Source organism: Lepisma saccharinum, chromosome 3 (assembly GCF_977018435.1).
Source record: "Lepisma saccharinum chromosome 3, izLepSacc3.1, whole genome shotgun sequence".
NCBI lineage: Eukaryota > Metazoa > Arthropoda > Insecta > Zygentoma > Lepismatidae > Lepisma > Lepisma saccharinum.
In genome coordinates, this window is record NC_139231.1 from 101,977,621 (window position 1) to 102,001,119 (window position 23,499).

The 23,499-nt window shown below is 38.5% G+C and overlaps 1 protein-coding gene across 6 annotated transcripts in view; it reads right to left on the reverse strand.

The window, feature by feature from the left end:
- Ten-a (Teneurin-a transmembrane protein) overlaps window positions 1-23,499 on the reverse strand; it is an 884,426-nt gene that overhangs the window by 275,126 nt on the left and 585,801 nt on the right. For all 6 annotated transcript variants that reach the window (XM_083119054.1, XM_083119053.1, XM_083119052.1 and 3 more), the window contains one exon: window positions 8,477-8,599. In XM_083119054.1, coding sequence (XP_082975180.1) covers window positions 8,477-8,599 — 123 coding nt within the window. The remainder of the gene's footprint in view (window positions 1-8,476; window positions 8,600-23,499) is intronic.

Below are 23,499 nucleotides of genomic sequence, written 5' to 3' on the forward strand. Positions count from 1 at the left end.
TGAATGATCTCGTCGTTCAAGCTACACTATTCTATTTCCATTGAAGTCGCATCAAATACGAGATTCGCCCCTCCCCCTCTCAATATGATTCAGCGCTCCCCCAAAATTAAATTTGCATGTGTCATTTTGCGTTCAAAAAGTTGAAATTGTTTGTGCCCACCTTCTGTTCGAAATAATTTAAAATATTGTTTTACATACATTACTTATTACAGAAAAAAAACTAAAATCCGAAGAAGCAATACTTAAAAATGTCATTGTACAAAAACTGTGGCTGATAGAAAAATTCTGAGTACATATTTAAATTTAGCGTAAAATTTTACATTATAAACACAATAAATTCCTCAGTGAATTTAGCGAATAGAATTCCACAAGTCACGCTACTTAGTATTGATACTTTTCTCTTCATCTTGTGTCAAACAACTTGAGAATATTACGGCGTTTCTTTGGTTTTCTTGCACTGCGTTCTTAAAAATCAAATTCCTTTAAGAAGACTCTAGGGAAAAAATATAACTAATTTGACACTCCCAATGCAGCTTCTTATCACAGAAATTCCGAAACTATCAGGAAATTGCAGACATTTGGTGTGCAGTCTCATCTGGTGTGTGGAATTACGTAAATCCGAAAGAAAGATAGAACAGGCAATCTGGTAATTTTACTGAACCAAAAAGGGGGAGGGGGGGTTGGACCCGTTGAACCCCCTTCTTTAAATACACCCATGCTGCCACCGAGCATCTACTCTAACTTAATGTTACAGTACCTTATCTCAAATAATATTTACTTCTTTACGCGTCTCGGTGGCTCTGCCGTTAGGTGGTCGACTCACCATCTCACCGCCACGGTTCCATGTTTGAGGCCTAGTCGTTCGTTTGTGAGCTATTTACATCAATTTCATATCATCATCATTCTTTCTCTTCGTCGCGATTAGGCTCGAAAATAAAGAAAAATGACGAAAATAAGAAAAATGAATCATATTTGCACATTCCCAAACAAATTCATTCGGCAGCATGCAGTGGCACAATAACCATATTTGTTTTGAAATCAGTGTGATGTGATCATATTGGAGAGAATATAAATACTGCATACACTCTGCAATAACTATAATTGTCTTCATGGAGCTTCTTCTGGTCTTAACACTGCATGTAATGCCTAAGGCAAGCATTAATGATTCTTAAACATTATCACGTATACTCTGCTTTTGTGGTCATGCCTGCTTGTGGTTCTGGTCCAACTTAAAACTGTAGGTCCAGTCCCAATTAGCCTATCTGTGCATAACGTGACTTTAAACAACAACGATAATTCAATGTTCTAGACCGCTAGATACTATGCGCAAATTTTACTATGAACACCTAAGTTAGTTGTTAGAATACCTATTGAATCTGAATATTTATGGTGTGTTAGTGGTAAGTAATACTAGTGTAGGATTCCCACACGAACTCCAAATGTATTTTCGCTGAGATTTCCCTGAGGTTTCCAGAATTCTCAGTTTTTTCCAGAGTATTCAATACAGAGTGCATTACTATTTTAAATTTATTTTACAGTGGCCTCCATTTCTCATAGCCATACCATCTTCACATTCTCCGTTATTATTAGAGATGGAAGGATTAATGGGTACTCTATTGGCATATCAGCAGTGGTCAGAAGTAGCGAGCTACTTGTAGCGTCGCTACTGTAGCTAGCTAAAAAAATTGTAGCTGTAGCTGTAGCGACGCTACACTTTGAAAATTGTAGTTGTAGCGGTAGCGAAGCTACAAAATTCCTGTAGTTGTAGCGAATTTTTCGCTACAGCTACATTTTTTCTCAGCATTTTGAGGTGAATTTAGAATGTGGCAACAGCGTCAGAAAAAATCGACAATAACCCTTAATTTTGCAGGAGGTTCATAAAGACAGTCTATTACATGGAGATACAGATTATCTAGATTGAAGATTATAGATATCTGCGTAATTTATTTAATTAGTATCTGAAGAATTCAGATATCCAGATAACTAACTGACATATATGAATATATTCCTGCTAATAGCTATGTTTTTTTAGCTGCATCGCTATTTTGGGGAGAAACATTCCTAGTTCGCTGCACCACTGGAGAAAAGTGCCTCGTTTGCATCACCCCCGGAACAAATCCTGTGGATATTCATGGTGTAAGACACCAAAATGCCATTAATTACTGTGTAAGACACAACTTGCAGTGCAGAAACGAGCGATGGATTTTCCAATGCACTAACAAGGGAATAGTGCCAGCAATAAATGGCTCAGTACGTTAACAGCACTGATCATAGTCAGTATATAGGATCTCACCAGAAAGAAATTATTCTTACAATTATTTTCGTGATAGTATTTGTTCAAAAATTTTAAAATTACAATACGTTTAGAACACTCAGGTTTACACGACAGTTTCCTCAATAATTTTATGATATTGCAAAAAGTGTATACGAGTTATTGACTTTCCTGCAGAAACGACAATTTTCTTTAGTTAATATAGGGTAACCGGCTACAATAAGGCCAAGGATGAAATAACGCCGTTTGATTTTCAACTGTTTTCTACAGGAAGACAAAGCAGGTGGCAGCACTCTTGCAGTATGCCTTTGTGTAGAGGAAAGGTTGTTGTTGCTAGACACCGATAATTGTCGTTCTGTTCAATGTGTGTTTTGTTTTGTGCTTCTTTAGGGAAAACGCTAACAGGATTTCAACAACGGAAACATAAGTGAAGTTTTTTTTGTTTCCTTGTACTACATATCGCTAGGCAGGCATGCTTATCAGAGTTTTTGTAGGGATTTTTTCTGGAATACAGTGTTCCATGAGGAGTGTATTTACCATGTTCTTACGAGCTTCATGTTTAGCAGGGAGCACTGGCGTGGTGGAATGTGCCCCCTCTTGGTTGGCTACAATAACGCCGTACGCGAAGGATACAATAGCGCCATGGTTTTCCTTCTAAAAATAATTATCAGTAATGTGGTATTGAAAGAAGTGTGCTTTGCTATTACGTACTCCGGTCCTTAAAAATACTTCTCCATCTTATTTCAGTAAAATGGCACGTTGTAAATCACAAGGATTGCGAGGTTTGTGGACACAGGAAGAACTGCTGAGGGCAATAAATGCTGTAAAGGAGGGACTAAGTGCTCTGCTTCGCGAGAATGTAGTATTCCACGAAGGACTCTGCGAGACAACCTACTGCGCAAAGTCCACGATCACGGGTTCTAACATCGGAGGAAGAATCACATCTTGTGCAAAGGATTAAAAGAATGCAACAGGTTGGATTCGGACTGACTCGCCGAACGGTGTGCAAGTATGTGTTCAGATATTGTGAAGCAAAGAACATCAAACATCGATTCAGAGGAAATAGTGCTGGCAGACGTTGGTTCGAAGGCTTCATGTTACGTCATCCGGAACTTTCTGTCCGATCTCCTGAACCACTTAGCTATGGGTGTCTAATGAGATTTAATAAGGAAACTGCTGGATCAGCATCGCAATCAAATGAGCAGGTACAAACTGGCAATAAAGACCTCAATCCCCAGCCGTCAACATCACATGAATATACCCCTGAAGCCGAAGCAAGTAGGCCTGGTGTCTTCAACATCCTGTGACATCTACTTCCATGAACTCCTTTCAACTCCACATACCTATTAAGCGAACTCAACCAGGAAGAAATAGATCAAAAAACGTGCATGCAGTGCTAGTGGATAGGAGTCTAATCACAGAGCGTCCCAAAGTAAAAGATAAAGCTTCAACATTACCAACACGTGGACAATGGAAGGATATTAGTTGTAAGGGGAAGGGCAAGGGCAAAGGCAAAGCTAAAAGCGGAGACAGCTCCGACTACTGTGTTTCATGTAAAGGATACTATTACGACGATGCTGGTAAGGACATTCATTGGTTGCAATGTGCAAATTGTAACGGTTGGTTTCATGAATCATGTGACAATATTTTACTCTCACTGGGTACTGCTATTCCTGTTCAAACTAATATTTCTTGTTTTGAATGTTTTTCGTCCATTCTTTCATTTTTCCTTATAATATATATGGGTAAAGATACCCTGGCGTTATTGTATCCTTAGTGCCTGCAATACCGCCATTACACTTTGAACAATATTTTTATTTTTTATTTGCTTTGTATTCAGTTTGTTGAAAGATAGTTATATCCTGTATAATCACGAGATGTACAGCTACTAAAAGTATGTAGCATTATTTTTTCTCTGCTATTAAATGTGCTTTTTTTAAGAAAAAGTGAAAAGGGTGGCGTTATTGTAGCCGGTTACCCTACATAGTTTCCAAATTTATGTATTTCTCCTACTTTTGCGTCACTTTTCTGTAACTTTTGCTAATCATGACATCATCATCATCCTTCGCAGTTTCCTGCCTCTGGCTGGGTCGGCATAGAAGTCAAGCCTCTCCATTTTTATTTGTGGTCTTCTACCAGTCCTCTTTCCATGGTGTTCCAATCTTGTCCTTCTCCTAACATTCTCCACTATCTGCTCTTTCCACCGACATCTTGGTCTCCCCCTTGGCCTTATTTCCACTCCTTGTGCATTGTAACCTCTTACTGGTAGTCTTTCTGCATCCATCCTCTTCATGTGTCCGAACCATCTCATCTGTGCCTGATCTATTCTGTCCTGAACCTTCACTACACCTACTGTCTGTCGGATCTCCTCATTTCTTATTCTATCCCTTCTAGTCTTCTTCAAAAGACTCCTTAAAAATTTAATCTCCACTGCCTGCATCTTTTCTTTGTCTCTCTATGTCATTGTCCAAGTCTCTGCTCCATACGTAATTATTGGCACATAGTATGTGTTATATATTACCTTCTTGCATTTCATAGGTACATCCCTGTTCCATATTAATCTTTGAATGCTTGATATAGTCCACCACCCATTTGTCCTCTTATGTTTACCTCCTCATCTATTCTTCCACTTCTCTCAATCATGACAATGAGGATGAATGGTTTATTTAATTATTCTCTTATCTATAGTCGCTTTCTGCCACTTTCTGCTAATTGTGAGAACGAGGAAGAATGATGAATGATCAGCAGTGTGGGGAATGGAGAATCTCATCCTCCCAACTTAGCGTCTTTCCTAGTTTTTGTTTTGAGTCGATTTTATGCATAGATAAGCTGATCGAGACTGGATCCTAACCACTATGTGCCTCCACTGGGTACCGAATCTGGGACCCTTTTGTAGTTATAGGGCTCGAGGTACTTTTCATTCAAAATGCTGACTTCATATCAGTCTATAAAAAATGAAATATTTATTCTCAAGAAAAATATGTTGATGTGAACATAAATACGTAATCCTACCAAATTTTATTTGTGTATAGTTGTAATAATTAATTTGGGTAACACCCTAATTGCAATATTCATATATCAAATTTGAATTGATATGCCACTTGCATAGGTATGGTATTCTCAAAAACTATAGTAAAAATAAGTAACTGAAGTAATACTGCTATCAAAATTATCGAATGACTGGAATCATGATAATAAATAACAGAATCTATTTACCAATAGTAGGGGATTTTTTAAATACCCATATGGTTGTTTTTCATTTTTTTATGCAGAAGTAGCGCAAAAAGTAGCGAAGTAGCGAGTAGCGAACAGGAGTAGCGTAGCGAGCTACCTTTTGCTAAATGTAGCTGTAGCTGTAGCGAAGCTACATTTTGGAAGGGTAGCTGTAGCTGTAGCGAAGCTACTTTTAAAATGTAGCATTCTGATCACTGCATATCAGTAATATTAATGATAATCGTAATAATCTGATATATTGAAAACAACCTGTAATTTAGAGTAATATTTTGTCATTTTATTATTTTCATTAATAAAAACATATATGCCATTAGTTTTATAAAATGTCTAAATATGAAGTTCCTTTTCTAAGGCAAAATCCATTGCAACACTTTGTTGCATACGCCATTCAGAAGGTGAATGAATCATTCGTGTCCAAGGGACATTTGCAATTTGATATTGGATCAATTGAATACCAGTAATTCGTATCAGTAAATTTTATATCAAACAGTATTTATAAAACTTCCCTATCAGTTAACTATGATACTAATAAAAAAATATTCAACAAAAAATGGCATCTCTGCGCATATAATTAAGGACTAAAGGAACAGGTTCTTGTGGGAATTAAAACACCTTTTCAAACTGTATTACAGTGTACAAAATAAAATGTCAAACACACCATGTATAGAACAATTTGTTTTCACTGTTTTGAGAAACAGAAGTTTAATCTGTAATGAGAAAAAATACGTATACCAAAATCCTTTATCTTCACAGTAGCTTGTGCAAAGCAAGTTACTGAATTTGTATTATTAGTATTTATTAGGTGTGTGTATTGTCAACAGGGAGTCAGTCGATTGCGCCTTCGTCCTAGACTCTCAAATTTCCAGTTACTCTCTACATCCTGCCTGTTCCATTCATACGGCAGAGTTGTACGCCGTTCTAAAAGGCACTGGAATTTGCAGACGTCAATGGTCTGAATAAAGTCCTTGTGTGCAGTGATTCGACCAGCGTGTTGCAGACTCTGAATTCGCCAAATTCCCAGCATCCAGTAGTGCAACGCTTCTTCAGACGTCTCGTGTCTTTATCTGGCAGTGCTGATGTCCGCTTCTGCTGGGTCCCTAGTCAAGTGGGCATTCAGGGGAATGAAGCAGCCGATGCTGCCGCCAAGTCTGCTGATGCAGATGGCGAGGTTCTCGTTCACCTTCTGCCAGCTAGCGACCTGCAGAATGTGTTTCGTTGTAGCCTTCTTGACACTTGGCAGGAAGAGTGGGATGCGGCCAACGGGAACAAGCTATTGAGCCCACCGTAGGTGCTTGGCGTTCCTCGTCCCGTCCCTCTCGTCGAGAAGAAGTTCTTCTAACCCGAATGGATATTGGACACAGCCGTCTAACCCATAGTCACTTGCTGCAAGCATGACCCTCCGTTGTGTCGTGTTTGTAATGTAGTTTTAAGTATTCGGCATATTCTTGTTGAATGTGCCGATCTTGCTTACCTCCGGCAGACTTTTAACCTTTCCGGCTGTTTGTCGTCCCTGTTGGGTGATAACAGTATTTTATCAAAGCTTTTTAGCTTTTTCCGAAGAGCTGGTCTCTTCCACCGTCTGTGGGGAAGCTTTTAGTTTCTTTCTGGTCTTTTAATGTGTTGTGTTTCTCTTGCGAAGGTATGTTTACAACCTTGAACTTTTAATTTTTCCCAAGGGGCTTTTTACAGACTTTGTTTTAATGTCTTAGATCAGAATTTTAGATAAGGGGATATTTCCCCGAACATATTGATGGGTGCAAAATGGCCTTAAGTATCGACGGACCCAAAGCATTCAATTCATTCATTCATTCATTCATTCAACAGGGAGGAGTCCTCTAGATTTGTACTTCAATGGTACTCATTGATAAATTAGATGATTTTCCTTTAGATTTCACTGAGAATTTTATTTTTTTTAAATTCCACGAGATTCCAGGTTTTCCAGTTGTGTGCAAATCCTGTTGTGGTAAGGTTCTTGTGGTGTCATTGCAATCAAATATTGCGGAGAAGAAAAATCTTCCTTACAAATGTACAAATGTTATTTTATGTGTTAAATGTATTGGTATGTGTATAGTGGCGACCCTGAGAGGACAATAGTTGAAACAAATTTTTTGAGTAAAGACCCTAAGGGAGAATGATTGTGGAGAAATATTCAGCAAGACTCATGTGAAAACTGGTTGAGAAGAAATTGTAAATAAGAATTCTGAAGGGATCATGATTGAGAACAAGTTATGAGTAAGGCATCTTAGGCGAAAATGGTCTAGAACGATGGTTCTCAAACTTTACCCTCATTGTACCCTTTAGTCGTAACTAATCGTCTAATGTACCCCCATCATAGGCTTCCTCGGAATAGTGGGATTTGTGAATTTTTTTTGCTGCCTGATTTGTGGGGCGTTTTTAATATGTTGGAGGCGTGTATCTGCAATATAGCATAAAGGCATTCGGGCTGTATGTGGAAATATGATAAGCAAATAAACATTAGAATCCTACAATTTTATTGGTTGTTCCTAAGCTTACAATATTTATTATTAGTTACAAACATAAAAGTGTGAAACATATGTATGCTAAGAAGTATGTAAAGCATTTTAATTTTCATATATTTTCCCAGAGTTATTGAAAGGAAAATAAGAAAAATAAGCTGGTAAACAAATTGCCAAGCACAGGTTTGGAGTTTTTATTGTAAATCCTCAGTTGTACTGAATTGGATGTGTCTGCGTAGCCTGAGTTCTTGACGTCTGGTTGTGCACTTGAAACTTTCAAGCGGAGATTCGGTTCCAAATTTAGTCTATTTCGGTACTTGTTTTTTAGGTACACCATGGATGAGAGACCAGTCTCCGAGCATATTGCGTACCCCCTTCAAGTAGTTCATGTACCTCTTGGGGTACGCGTACCACAGTTTGAGAACCACTGGTCTAGAATATATATTCAGTAATGGCCCTAAGGGAAGAATAGCTGAGAATAAACACTACGTACCTTCCGTAGGCGCTAACGACGACGTTACTTCGCGCGGTTCTTCGTCCTGAGCTCCCACCACCTTGGCATCCTCCACCATGATACATCCAGGGCTCTCCACGCTGTTCTTCATGGAGCTGACTGCTGCGAATGGAAAGAACGGAAGACAATTAGCGCGGGGAACGGACAGGGAATCCCTGCAAGAAACATTATTTAACATTCCAACAATGAGGTACTCTCCATTGTTTTCTCCCCCCGTCGCCGCAACTAATCATTGTTTTCTCTAATAAGCCTAATCAGTAGCGACTCTGGTCCCTCGCTCTGGCAGTTGGAATTGCGTCGCAAAGCTTCAGACGGCCGCAAATCCGATTTACCCCGAAGTCCGTAGCATTGTGCGCCTCTCCCGCGGGACTCTGTCCGCTCCCGTTAAAGGAGACGGGATTAAAGGCAAAGCCAAAAATTAGAGCTGGAGGAATACGCATTATAAGTATAGAGCGTATGAATCCTGTACTTCCAAACAGTAAATAAAAGTTTCTTCTTGTGGGAGGCACGTTAATGGTGTTACGGCTACGTCGAAAACACTAACTGAAGAAAAACATCATTTTGTGCAACTTTCTGAGGGGATTCAATCACATGAAAATGTTAACCAACCGTTGATAACAGTCCCATACATTTGTTCATGTTTTCACAGGATAGTTCTAGGCTGTTCGGGAAAAAAGCACTTATGTCAACAAATTCAGGTGCCAGAGCCTCGTTAATCTGCAAAACCCATTCCAAGGTGTAGTATGTTTTCTTTACATTTGTTATTAAGAGTCTCTTTTCTGCCACTATCGGCTAATCGCGACGATGAAGATGAGTGGTGTGTTGAAATTGATGTAGGGATACATACAAAGAATACTCAGGACGGCATTCGAACCCGGGATCCCTACGTGGAAGAGAGGTTGACAATTGGGTGCCTTACACCTCGATAAGCTACATGAGAATGCACAAATGTTTGAACACAGCAGCAACTACCACAAACACTGCAAAACGAGCATCCTTAAGAAGAGAGTGAAAAAGTGAGGGTAAAAGCGCAACCTGGCAACAGCGAATCGTAAGCGCTGCTTCTCTGGTTCCCATTCGCTCCTCCCTGTCTAACAGACGACGTTTTTCTCATTTCCAATTGGCACAGAATCTGTGGAGCGATCGCTAGGGCGGGAAAGCTAACAGGTTGCACCAAGCGCGCTTTAGGGATAATGTTTTATGCATTGAAATATTGATAGGCTAACAATACGCCTGTTAGATATCTTAATTGGGATATACATACGAAACTACAAAAATACAAAGATAACACTTTGTGTCCAATCTACATCATATCCCTGCATATTGTTACACACATTTTCCGCATCGTTTTGCTCTAACAAAAATATAAACAATACATTGTGCAAATGTAATGTTCTGATTAGTACCCATGGGGCATATCGAGGTTAGGCAGTAAGCACAGCTCCAACTTCGTATTACCACAATCGCAAAGACCCGACAACAAACACCTCTCAAACCCAACCCGTATGCATTTATTAAGGGAAACGTCCCTTTGACAGGAAATGAAGAGCGCGTATTAACCGATTTGCTTTGATGATTGTACGGTTAATGGAAGGGAATCGCGATTTTTGTTTGTTTGTTTGCTCCTTTGTTTGCTCCATCAACTCTCCGCTTCTGTTCAGACTTTCCTCTCCGATTATTTAAATTAATTTTAAAAATACACTGCTCTCCTCTTTCTGTTGGCCAACCGGAGAGATCGATTCTCTTTTGACGATGTTTATTCATTTGTGGAGGCTGATGCTCTATTGATCGTGGATAACAATCATGAACCCAAGAGAGCGTAATGGAAAAAAGACGTGATAACAGACTGGTGTGTCAAAATAGTTCCGAATTGGAAGTCAAAAAATACCTATCCAATTACTTAAACATTCCATAATGACTTCAAAAATTACTTAAAATTTTCGAAATTCCAAAATGACTCATAAAATTACTTATGTAACATTTGTGAATTCGTTAAAGATTTTTCTGTGGTTCGATGTCATCTGAAATTCATGATCTTAGAGTATCTATTTCTCCAATGAGCTTTTCACAGTTCTATCATTGTCTGCGAGCAAGAAGGCACCTGCTTTAGGTCTTTGCCTGACTGTATGTATTCTCTCTCTGTCTCTCGCTCTCTCTCTCTCTCTTTGTTAGCGTTTGAACCAATAGATGGCATTTTTCGATCTGGAATTTTGGGAGAAAAAGTGAAAGCAACGTCCACGAAGGAGTATAATGAAGTTTAAAAATTTCACAAAATTATAGATGCAATTGAAGAAGTATTGGAAAATGTTTCATAAACCTAGACGACCAGAAAATGCAAAACCTTGCAAAATAAGAACAATGTTTCCTTATTGAAACTGAAAGGAAGCGAATTAACTATTTCGTTTTACATAGTCTTCACGGTCTCCAGCAGCTCTCGAGTCCTGATGATAGTACTTAAAAGACTACTAAAAACTCGCACACTCAGAAGTGATCTTACTGTCGTGTGTGACGCTGCGATCGCTCGAAGATTGTAAATGGACTGTACAGTTTATAAGACCTTATGAAACAGAAATACGTTTTTTAGTAACGGATTGTGTTTTTTTTCTATATGGACTTCGTTGTAAAATGTTTAGTGGAGATTTATGCTGAGAAATTAATAACGCAAGATTTTGTGGTGCATATATTTTGAAGTAATCTCGAGACCTTACGTTTGATCTTCGGTTTCAAACACATTTCAAGAACGTCCAGCTCTGTCGGCTGGAAGGGTTTTGCCCCAACCACTGGCGTACGCAGGATTTATTTTCGGCAGGGGCTGGAATTGTAAAGGTGGATAGTGCATAGCTAATTTGTAGGCGGCATACACAATAAGATATCTCGTATATTAAAACTTTTCCAATCTCAAAAATGGTAATCGGTTTTTTTTACAGAGTTCTTCACTGCCTTTGTTTGAAAATGTTCATTTTCTCAAAATTTCGTAGAGAGCTGTAGCACCCTTCAGTTTCCTTCTGCGTACGCCAGTGGCCGCAGCAAGACATTGTCGAAAACCCGGAAGAGAATCACACAATTAGGCTGGGAACTTTAAAAAAATAGCATTATAGCCCTGACTCTGTCGTCACGAAGAAGTTGAACGTGAAGGATGACTTTAGTGAGACGCGGAAACAAATATGTGTATGCTTCGAGTTACATTTCACTCATACAATAAATGTGCTATTATTGTTATTCTTGAGCCTTAAGTCCAGAAAATGTGTTTTCAGGTTCTCATTTCACTTGTTAGTATTTTCACAAGTGATTGCAACAATTTATTACCTATTTATAATATATTTTTGGTACCTTTCAATATTATTAAAAATAGCTAATGATGGGAAGAAAATAGGTAGAATTCGTATTATGTAAAAAGTTCTCTCCTAAAATCCCTTCGTCTGTTGAGTCGATTTTCGAACCATTAAATCAATGCTGATTGGTCAAAAATCACTGCAGATCCAAAGATAAATGGAGTACCAGGTTCTGGGAAAATCAGATAGTTCATATCTCGATCTGTCTGTCAGCTATGGGGAGTCAAAGGTTACACTGGCTTATCCATTGACGTAACTAGAGGCCCCGCAGGTCTCACCCAATATCAGAGTACAGATGAAAGGATAAATGAGAAAGAAAAACTAATTCGTCTAATGTTTTCAGTCTGTTTTACTACACTGCATGAATTTTCACTAACTGGTGTTACTTTTATGAAACGATGAAATATCTGAAAAATCGTTAACAGATTTACACAGCTGCAAAGTACCAGTAACACGTAAAACAAATATGTCTGCAACTGACCTGGTGGTGGCTTCAACCAATAAACGAAGAGAGGAAAGGCGATTTTTAAGCGGCAAAGTTTCGATCAAAGGTGTGAAGCTCCATTGCAAACACACAAACAAAACTCTCCAATAACGCTTGAAATAAGGAAAAAATATGTTTGGATTGTTGCGTTATGGCTAATCTTTCTGCGAAATCTAGTTACGAAGGAAGTCTGAGTTCCGATATGCTTATTCAGACGTCATTGTTCAGTTGCCAATGTGCGGTACGGTGCGAATGTTTGTATACTTTGATTAAAGTTTGCGTTTTCCTGAATAACTACAATATCTTGAGAGTACTTGAGTGTTGTGAAAAAGGGAAACTGAAAGCAACGAATGGTGACAGATTTAAAAAGTTGGTAAAAATACATGGTTTTGAAAAGAACGATACAAACTAATAGAAACATGGTGACATTTTGGTCATTTCTTAGTTCATTAAGAAAAAAGGTTATTAGAAGTTATACTGTAGATAAATCTTTTCCGTGTTGTGTCTACCTTATTTCACAAGGCTTCAACGAGTCCAATGAAAATTGAAGAATGCCAAATTTTACTTTGTAACTCAAAAATAACCAAAATGTCACTTACCATGTTTTTTTTTCACCCGAGCCCTTCAATTCTTTGAAATGAGGATGAGAAAGTATTTTGTGAGAGTGTTGAAAGAAGACCAGCGGATAGTGAGTAGTGGAACGTACGAAAGGAAGTGAAAACGTGTAGGAATCTCTGTGCACTGGAGTTTACACAGTATGCGATACATGTAATGTAACGATACATTACGTGAAAAATGATTGATAGTACGTATCGCAATTAAGTGTTGTTCGATATTTATGGTCTAATGATAAATTATTTGTTACTGAAATTGTATAGAAATTCCAACTGTTGAATTGAATTGTTTGATATCATCTTTCTAATGTGTTATTTGTCTTAACTATGATTGAAGAGCTCGGGTGAAAAACACGGCAAGTGACATTTTGCTCATTTTTTAATTACAAAGTAAAATGTTCCATCCTTCAGTTTTAGAGTAAAATTGCCATATCATACAATTTGCATTGGACTCAGTGAAGCCTTCTGAAATTGGTAAACACAACACAAAAACAATTTATCTACAGTATAGCTTCTAATAACCCTTTTTCTTAATGAACTCAGAAATTACCAAAATGATAAATATCCTGTTTCCGATTCCTGGGGAATCATTAATTGCAAAAAGTATTGGAGTATATTATAACATTATCAGAGATAAGAGAGAAGTGGCTATATTGGGTGTTAACAAACACAACACCGTTGACTTTCAATGGGATCACTACAACCTAGAAGTGTCCGTGACTGTACAAGCGGCAACCTAATAGTACTAAACCTTCCCAAATGAGGTAATGAGGACAGAATGAGCCACCCAAGAGCGTGCCCAGAGTAAAAATCTTTGGAGGGGTTTCGACAGCGTAATATTTTTCAATAATGCACATAACGCCACTTTCGGGCAAAACTAAATTAAATTTCACTGGTAGACTTTTTGAAATGTATTCTTACCAAAGCTTCAGGCCGTTTTTCATTAGAACACAGTGCAGCCAGCTATTTTCATAACTATTCTACTCTACCTGTGGGCAAGAAATTGAGAGCTCTTCCATTTACGTAAATATTTCATTAAAAAAGAAATGGACTAAGAATATTAATTTTCCTTTTTATATATATTTTTTAGTTCTATTTCAAAAATACATGCACGGTTTCAATTCGCAATACCCTACCATCTCTGTATGCCCTTCAATACACACAGTGAGAGAGAGAGAGAGAGATATGGAGGAGAGGCTTTGAAAGCCGAAAGAAAGAAGACATTTACAAAGTCTGTGCATATGACAAGATCCCAATACAACAAGGACTAGTGCATAAGGAATTTTTCTATTTCGCAAAAGTACACGCTGTGATTGTAACCGAAGCTGCTCATAAACACTCCGTTGTTGTGGATATTGAGAAAACTTTCCTCCATAAACTAGGTCAGCTGAACTTTGTTGTAAGAAACACAACCAAAACTTTGACCTGAAGCTAGGAACGAAAGTTTCTCTTTTTTTAGTTGTTTTTTTTTAGCATGAATTGTGAAAGTTTTCTCAATTTGTTTTGAAAATGCGAATATAACCCTATCAGTGTGTAGAATTGCTCTCCACTCTTTTTGGAACAATGCTATTTCTAGACGCGCATGCGGGGTTTGTTCATTTAGAGAGATCTGTCTGTCACGCACGATTTGTAGGAAAAAAATCGGTTCGTGTATATACGTGTGCAGAGATCGTTATCCTAAGACCTTCAACAGACCAGGAACCGACTTTGTTTCCAAACTACATGAAAACTATTCAATAACTTACACTAATAATTTATATGCTAATTCCCTACACTTTACAAACGGACGGGGAAATATATAACCTTAGACGGAAGAAACGGGGTGGGTTCACCGCACATAATTCATCCTATACTAAACAGTATTAGGTAGTCACTATAAACTACACACGAATACGTTTTATGGGACAGAATATAAGTTAAATCCACCTAGGTATATACTACGCCGACTATTATAGGGGATAGGGGAGCGTAACCAGCTACAAAATCAGAGGTATTAGCGTAGAACACTTGCCAAGAAGGATTAAAACAACTCCTTATTCAACAACGTAATGTATTTATGTATTTAAAGGACGGAAAGGGAATTTTTGGCCAGTGATAAGGGATTTTTCAGTCTGAACCAAGAACAACACTGGAAAGAGAACGACCAGAGTTGTAATTTGCAGGGGTCGCCAGTGGGCTGTGATTGAAGGAATAAAATCCATTTTGCAGAAGTTTTAGAAATTCCAAACGTTTGAAAAATCTGGCTCGATTGTTCCAAGAAAGGGTTCTCTCAGCATTTTATTTTGATTATGCTTTGAATAATTATTTGAAAATCATTTGTCGATTTTGGTACTAAACGTACTAAAGTTTCTGAAGATGTTTTGATCACTACACCCCTCTCTGAACACGACAATGAAAAAATATGAGTAAAACTAAAGTTTGCAGCATGAACACGCCCACACATAAACGCCATTCTTTGTGTATACTTCTAAGTTGTATGCATCAACTGCGTCTATTGAATAACAGAAATGGTGATTACATATGGAGATATTATAACCTACAATGACAATACTCTCGTACTTTTCTTTTGGCATAATAATATGCGGAAGAGATTTATCTTTACAAGTATACCCTGTCCCATCTATCTCTGGGACAGGTGAACGAAAACAAATCTCTGCGCAAGTAGTGACGCGAGACGGCTCCACCAATGAACACGCGAGAGGGAATGGTATTGCGTGAAGGGGAGGAAAACGACTGCAGTTACCAGGCTTCGAGCAGCGTGTACTGCTTCGCTCTGCCAACTCGATCTCCTCCCTTTCTCTGACGCTATGTGAGGCCTTGCCCCAGAGATAGGAGGTACAGGATGTGGTATTCCATTTTTTCTCACTACGAGAAACTTTAATTGAAAAATCACTAATTGATTTATTTACAACAGTTATTCTGGTCAAAATATAACGACTTGTGGCCTTTGTTTCAGCCCCACCCTGCACGTGTGTGCATATAATATGGCATAAGAATATATAATATTTATTGTTAGTGCAAAATCATACGAACCAAAAATGAACTGGTTGATATGCAAGTTTTGTAACATTTAACGATTATGAAGTCGTTGCGAACAATGAATTTGAAATTCCATCTGCATTTCTGCTATTAACTGCTCACGATACTTCACTCATAAATCCGACGCCTCGTTGTGTTTCAGCTCGAGCAGCCTCGAACCACCCTCATCATGGTAACACACGTAAAACTGGCTTTCGATTCATCCCTCTCGCAATACGAGGGCTGTTATGAACTTCGAAATTAGATGAAGCAAATCCAACTCGCATTTTATGTCGCGTACTCCGCCGTTCGCCATGAAAATTAAAGCGTGCTTCCACGCGTGCACCCTCCAACCCCCCGTCGGCGGGGTTGAATTCCCGGCGGGGGCCATCATTACAAGTGCGATGACACCCAAGACCCGTGTACACAAAAGTGGGACCCGGCCTTAATTATTTATCAGGCACCGTGAGCGATAGGGAAGTTTATGGCACCGCTTGCGGGTGCGAGATCTCTTTGTGCGTCCAAGTGCATAAAATACAACCCCCTTTAACACCTCCCGCCCCACCTTTGAAACATGTATGGGGCGGTGGTCGCTCGATACTCGCGCTTCATGACCTCTGCCACGATTAATTCTCACCCTGTGAGGGTAAACATGCCGACCCCACGCAGGAGTACATTTTGGAAAACTGCCACAAGCCGAGTCGGCAATTTTCTCAAAATTTTCGATACGGTCGATTGAATTTCACAAAGCAAAAGGAAACACAACGCCCTGTTATCTTAAAATTATTATTAAGGGATGGGGTGTTAGGATTCCCTTCAAGTCACTTCAGCGTCCTACCCCCCCCCCCCCCTCCTCTGTCGCGGTCGACCTAGCAATACAAATATGTATCTGATGAACACTTTATCTAGGCTTCATGGTAGCTCTTCGAAAACTTGGTCTATTATCCAGAAGCCCCTTGTTAGTTTGTTTTAAGCACATGTTTTGCACTGATTGGCTAATCTGGACTGGGCTGGGACCTACAGTTTAGATTGGAACCCGAACCTGCGCCGGGGATCGAACACGGCTACAGCGTTACTGACACCGTGCCTCATTTACCTCATTGCCTCCTTCACATATACTTACTTAATTTTTGTATCTTGTATTTTTCAATTATATAGGTACACTTTTGTACATTTATAAACATTTAGCTTAATTGTATAAATTAACAAATTAATTCTTAAAAAGCTTTTATAGTAAGTTAATCTGTGTAAAATACTGTAAGCTTAAGTGTAACCCTACTTCCAATAATAAATAAATAAATAAATAAATCACCAGGCTATCGGAGAGGACCTCATTACGCACTTGTTAGTGTCCTTCATATACCAACTAAAAGGTGTCTCACATATTGATTGGTTGGTTTGGTTTGTTTTAACTTGCTTTTCTACCACTTTTGTCTAATCGCGAAGATGAGGATGAATGATGATATGAAGAAATTGATGAACGGATACTCACAAAGAACACCCATGCCCAACCCGGGACCCCTGGCGTCATTGTGCTCTGTACTAAAAACTCTTCCACGAAGGTCGGCGGTGCCTCAAATACTGCCTTATCTTGACAGACATTCTCAGTTTTGGTCTCAAAATATTATTTTCCCCCCACTACTCTCCCATCTGGCCACGTCACGTTACCCCCTCCCTCCGTAGCTGCACCTCTTATTGTTCATGAAGAACATTAACTTAGGAGAAAGTTCAGTTTCAGACCAAGTGAGATAGAGCGGGCCGGTATTTCGTGCCGAAACCTGTATTAATAATACACGTAGGTATGAATTTCATAAGGTGAATGACAATGTATGAATATACGTATTATTAACCATTATCCAAAATATTATTTACGAAAAATTGAAACACACTCTCACTTGAACAATGTATGCATGTGTGTGTATTTATATATATATATAAATATTTCATATCTTGTGGAATTTCGGGGGATAGATAGTACCTTCCCCACCCCTCCCTCAAAGCCTGTTCCATTGTAGGCCTTGAGAATAAAATTCAATTGTTTTTATTCGGCAGACTTTTTTTAATATTCAAAGGGACAAGTTCAAGCAATGATCACGCATTGGGCTAATTTTAAAAAAAAGTTTACAGCATTGAAAACGTCTACACCCAAAGAGCATTATTTGTGTATGCTTCTAAAGTTTATGCATTAATTGTGTCAATTAGGGAACGTTCCAGGTGATTATGTATGATGAAATATCTTTTAAAAATACATTTCTCGTAGATAATACGAGTAAGGGACTTATCTTTTCAAGTAGCATCTTAATTATTCCCACGGTGGGTATTCATAAATGTAATTAATCAATTAACTCAAGCTGTAGCCTGTTCCCAGCTGGAAGGAAGAAAGCTGTTAAAAACTGATATGATACAATTTCGCAAAGCTTCTTATTTGTTTATTTAACAAAGGTTGCAAATGCAGAGTTAACCATTTCACGTTCGACTGTACAAACAAGAGAAAAAAAATATCAACACAAAGTAAAGTTACATGAGGGAAAAGTGTTTTTTTTTTTTTGCACGACAGTCTTCTAAAATGTGCCTTACTTTCAGAAATGTTTATTTGGTTCGGTAGTTTATTGTATAGACTGAGTAGTACATGGAAGGGAGGAAAATGGATGAGACATAATCTTGGTTTTTGAGGAGGATAGGAAGAAAGGAAGAGATAAAAAAAAGACAGAACGAAAGTAAGACAGATAGAAATAAAGAGAGAGAAAAAGAAAAAAACGAATGAAAGATAATGAAAGAAAAATACAATGAATGTGAAAGATACAGAACGAAACGGGGGTGCCTACATGGAGGATTATGGCGCAGCCTGCGTCATCGAGATTTTTTTTAGATGGATTTTTTCCCTTCAAATAATATAAAATTCAACATTTATATATATTTCTAAAATATATGTAAAAACATTACACCTTAAATTCAGCACATTAATCCATTAGATGAAGAAAAGTAAGTACTTTAGGGCAGGGGTGTCTACAGACAGGTTTGTGGACGCAGGTTGCGTCCACCCAACTTTTTGTTTTGTGGGGGGTATTTTTATGGTGGAAATTTGACGTGAGACGTGAACAATATAGCATTAGACACAAGTTGAATTATGTTATCAACTATTCATTGTTGCTATATAAATAGCAATTTGTAGACTTCCAAGGAAATTGTGACGGGTAATATGTATTATCGGGAGGGGGGAGTAAACTCTTACATATTGGTCTTAAATTAAACATTAGGGCGGCGACAATATCCAACTCTTGAATATCAGTGTTAACATGTAGTTTATGGCGGGTATTTTAGTTAGGGAGGGATTGAGCATCAAATTGAGGGGGTATCCAATTCTTTGTGTATTACTATTGTCTTAGACTGTTGCGGAAATTCTGGTGTGAGGACGGGGTATTATTTGTTTTGGAGGAGGCAATATCCACTCTTCAATATAAACAGTAAATCTAAAATTGGCATGGAAATTTTGGTGGGAGGATTGAGTATTAAATTTAAGGGAGGAGATATGGAGCTCTTGATAAAGTGTTAAATCTTAGATTATCAAGGGATTTCTGTAGTGGGGGAAGGGTTCTAATATTATATTTAGGGGACTATATTTAGCGATATTATATCCACACGTTTTTGGCGCCGGCAGTGCGAAATGAGATGATGAAAAAGAGTAAATATCGCGGTATCCTAAGAAAGTATTGTCACCCCATTAAATATAAATTTTTGAAAGCCTGCTAACTTCTTGTCACAGGACAATTTTACTTTAACAAGTGAAATTTACACTGAATATAAAATTCAAGCAATTATTGCTATGGATTACTAAAATAATTATATTTACCCCGAAGCAGAGGGGAAGAGTTCTTTGAAGGAGGAACAGTATTATATTCCCGCCCTGAGCTTAGGAATTTCTAGCTAGGGTTCTGTAATGTCTCGTGAAACAATAATTGAATCGGTCACACGGCTGGAGCATGTTATTTGGTGCCCAGGTTGAAATTTCCATCTTAAGTTGTGTAACAATTTGTTCAAAATACTCAGATCATATTGTGGGTTTTATAAATCTTATTCTCCAATCACAAACCCTATTTAAATGTATATTTATGCAATTTGTTACATTTAACTAATCAATGTGCTAGCTTTCCGTTATTACGAAAATTCAACAATTTAACAAATATGGACAGTTTCACATGGTATTGTATTCAAATAAACATAAATTATTACATATTCATCCAAACCAGTTTTTGGAAATTGTATTGAACGATTTGAAAGGGGTAATTAATTCACGGTCTTGGTGTGATGGGTACCCCTGTTTAGGGAGCAGGGGCAGATCAAGTTGTTCAGTAAAGCTAAGAAAATAGTTACTTTCAGTAGACACGCTGTCGTAACTAAATACTTTATGCGGATTATGACATAGTTTGAGAGGACAAATAACGTGATTTAGCGGGAAACATGACATGATTTGAGGGATACGCCATTGGCCTGGGAAGGGTGGGATGGAACGGAAGATAGAGACAGGAGGAAATAAAGAGGTAGAACGAAAGAAATATAGAAAGGAACCGACTACGAAAAGGAGAGATAAAGAGAGATAGAGATTGGGGAAGGAAGACAGTGACAAAGAAACAAAGAAAAGAGCGAAAAAAGAAAGAAAGGAATATAGGAAAAGAAAAAATAGGGTGAAGCTAGGAATAAACACAAAATCAGAATCCACCCACAACAACATTCTCTGGCCACTCCACGAGCAGGTCGGACAAGCAATCACCTACCATTTGGAGTACAAGGAGCAAGTTCTTGTAATAAATATTTGATGAAGCCTCCTCATCTTCTTTCATTCGTCACCTCAGGTCGTGCCCCAGCCTATCGAGCTATGCATTTTAAAAGTTTCCGCACCTTGAAGACCGAGCGAGTTGCTCCTTCGGCAGTATGTCAGCAACCCCCTTCTCCCCGTATCTTTACCACTTTGAAACTCAATAAATCATTCGTCACTGTCAACGTTAACACCCGCCCTCTTTTATCTCGAGATTCTTATCTGAACGGCTTTCGCACGAAGTTCTGCTCCAACAAGTTTCCATTGTTTCGGGGGAAGAATGCTTTGCAAACATTTTCTTGGGGGGCTCAGACTGGAAGAAAACCCGAAGAGTTTCTCCTCACGAATCAGGGATTTTGACAAACCCTATTCCAAGGGTATCAGCCCTTCAGCATAAATGTCCTGGTAACTTTTTTAGATAACCTCAAGATATACGACCATTTCAGTCTTCGCTGATATTACTATGGAGATAGAATCGGCTGATGCAGTGCGGCTGCTGATATTGCTTGCAAAAGAAAAAAAATATTTACTAATACAAATATACTTGGGACAGAACCTTGGTCCCTTACATTAAAAGAGGAACATAAATTAAGAGTATTTGTAAATAAAATCGTTAGAAAAATAATTGGGTCTAAAAGGGATGATGAGACAGGTGAGTGGAGAAAGTTACATAATTTAGAACAACATAAATTGTATTCATGTCCAGAAAATATTAGAAACATTAAAATCAAGAAGACTTAGGTGGGCAGGCCATGTGGCACGAATGGGAGAGGAAAGAGGAGTTTACAGGATTCTTGTTAGGAAACCTAACGTTAAGAGACCTGTAGGAAGGCCAGGACGAAGATGGAGGGATAACGTTGAGATGGACCTAAATGAAATCGGATGGAAAAGATTGGATTGATCTTGCCCAGAATAGGGACAGATGAAAGGCTTAGTTACTGAATACAGATTTGCACTTTTATCAGTCCTTTCCTTACACACGCATAGACTCATGTTATTTTGCAGTTCTGTAACGTACAAAATATGATGTACCTAGGTACTTGCGAATCTAAGCAAGCAACAATACAAAAAGTTGTATGGATGGTTGTTGCATGGCTCGAGCAACAACCAGCCGCATCCAGATTTCTACAGAACTTGATATGTCGACAAGGTTCAACTGAGTGTACCCTAGCCGAACCTTACAAGCCATCACAACCACCAGAAAAGTGTCCTTCCTGGTTAACTAAAATTTCCCTTACAATGACCCCCAAATTTCCCTTCCGGACCTTCAAATTTCATGAGATGTTTGATCCTCATTAAATATAAATTACTAAAATTAAAGTGTACAGCATTGAAAGTTTAATGTAGATATACAGAAGCAAGAGTTTAATATGAACGCCCTCTTTCTTGCATGTAAGTTTTTCTTTTTTCCGCAAATCCCACCCAAATCCTAGTTTCTGGTAAACTGCCTGTTGGGAACATCAATGAGCAGTGACTAGCGGTCTCCGTCGTCACTGTCAATTTTGTGCCCAATTTTTAGATCGAGGAAGATGAAAAGAGGAACAAACAAAACCCAGTTCTTCACTTTTTTTGTGCTCAAAAAATTAATACCTTGGACACTTCTTTAGTGAAAAATGTGTCAAACACTTCGTGTAATCTTGCCAGTGCAAAGGAATAGAAGTTTTCACTATTTGTTCTACGTATATCAACCCACCCTGTCTGTGCTAAAGCATGCTAAATTCCTTTTGTTCTACGCTGGCGCGATCCATAGTCCAGTGTGTGTGTGTGTTTGTGTCCACATGTGTCTATCCCTACAGAATATGTTCTCTCTCCGAGAAAAATTCTGGAGCCGCCTATGATAATAACTACATATCATAAGTACTTTCGTAGCAGTGACGTCACCAGAAGAATGGAAAGAAGTCGACCCTTACCATCCCAAGGCAATAAAAGCATGATAATTGAACGAGCTGTCCCCTATAAAGGGTGATATAAGGGCATGATAAATCGTCTCCAACAGAAATTAAGTCGGGACAAACCTTTATATCTTCTATGAATATATGTCCAGCCCCTCCAAATAATAATATAGTGTGTACTGTACTACGCGGTAGTAAAAATACTTTCGTCACTCTAAAGTGATTCACTATGCAGTTTCCTTGGAGTTCTACATATTCTTCTCATTATTGAAAGCTTTGAAATGAAGCATCTCCAGCTGTGTCTCTCCCTCGCGCTGTAAGTTCACAGTCACACAACGGAACACCTTCAATTAAGAATTATTAATTATCAGCCCGTTCAATATTTATTCAGTGTTGTTGACGTAGATCTGCAAGCCAATTAAACAAAGAGAAATGGTATGTGCGCCAATCAGAAGATCGTGTTGGTATTTTCACTTAAGACTGAGTTGTCTCCGACGTGGAGCGATGACAATGTAAACACAGGCAAGCCTCGTGCTCAATGGAGCACCGCGAACACGATGAAGTTTATATCTGAAGCCGATTTCCTCCACTATGGAAGCATTAGTCAAACAAACATAGCTTCTGTGCTCACACAGCCTGTTGCCTTTAATTGATGTGTGTGAGAATTGTACATTACATGTATTTGCAATAATGGAAATCAATAGTTTCTTGATTAAAGTGCTACTGAGCCGGTTGTTCATTGGTAAAGAAGGGGTTCGAATAACAAACAATGTGCGAGGGAGAAGCTTCTATTTGAAAGTATTTTCATGTAGAGTTTGGTGTTGGTTCGTTGGGGACATTTTTTGGTAC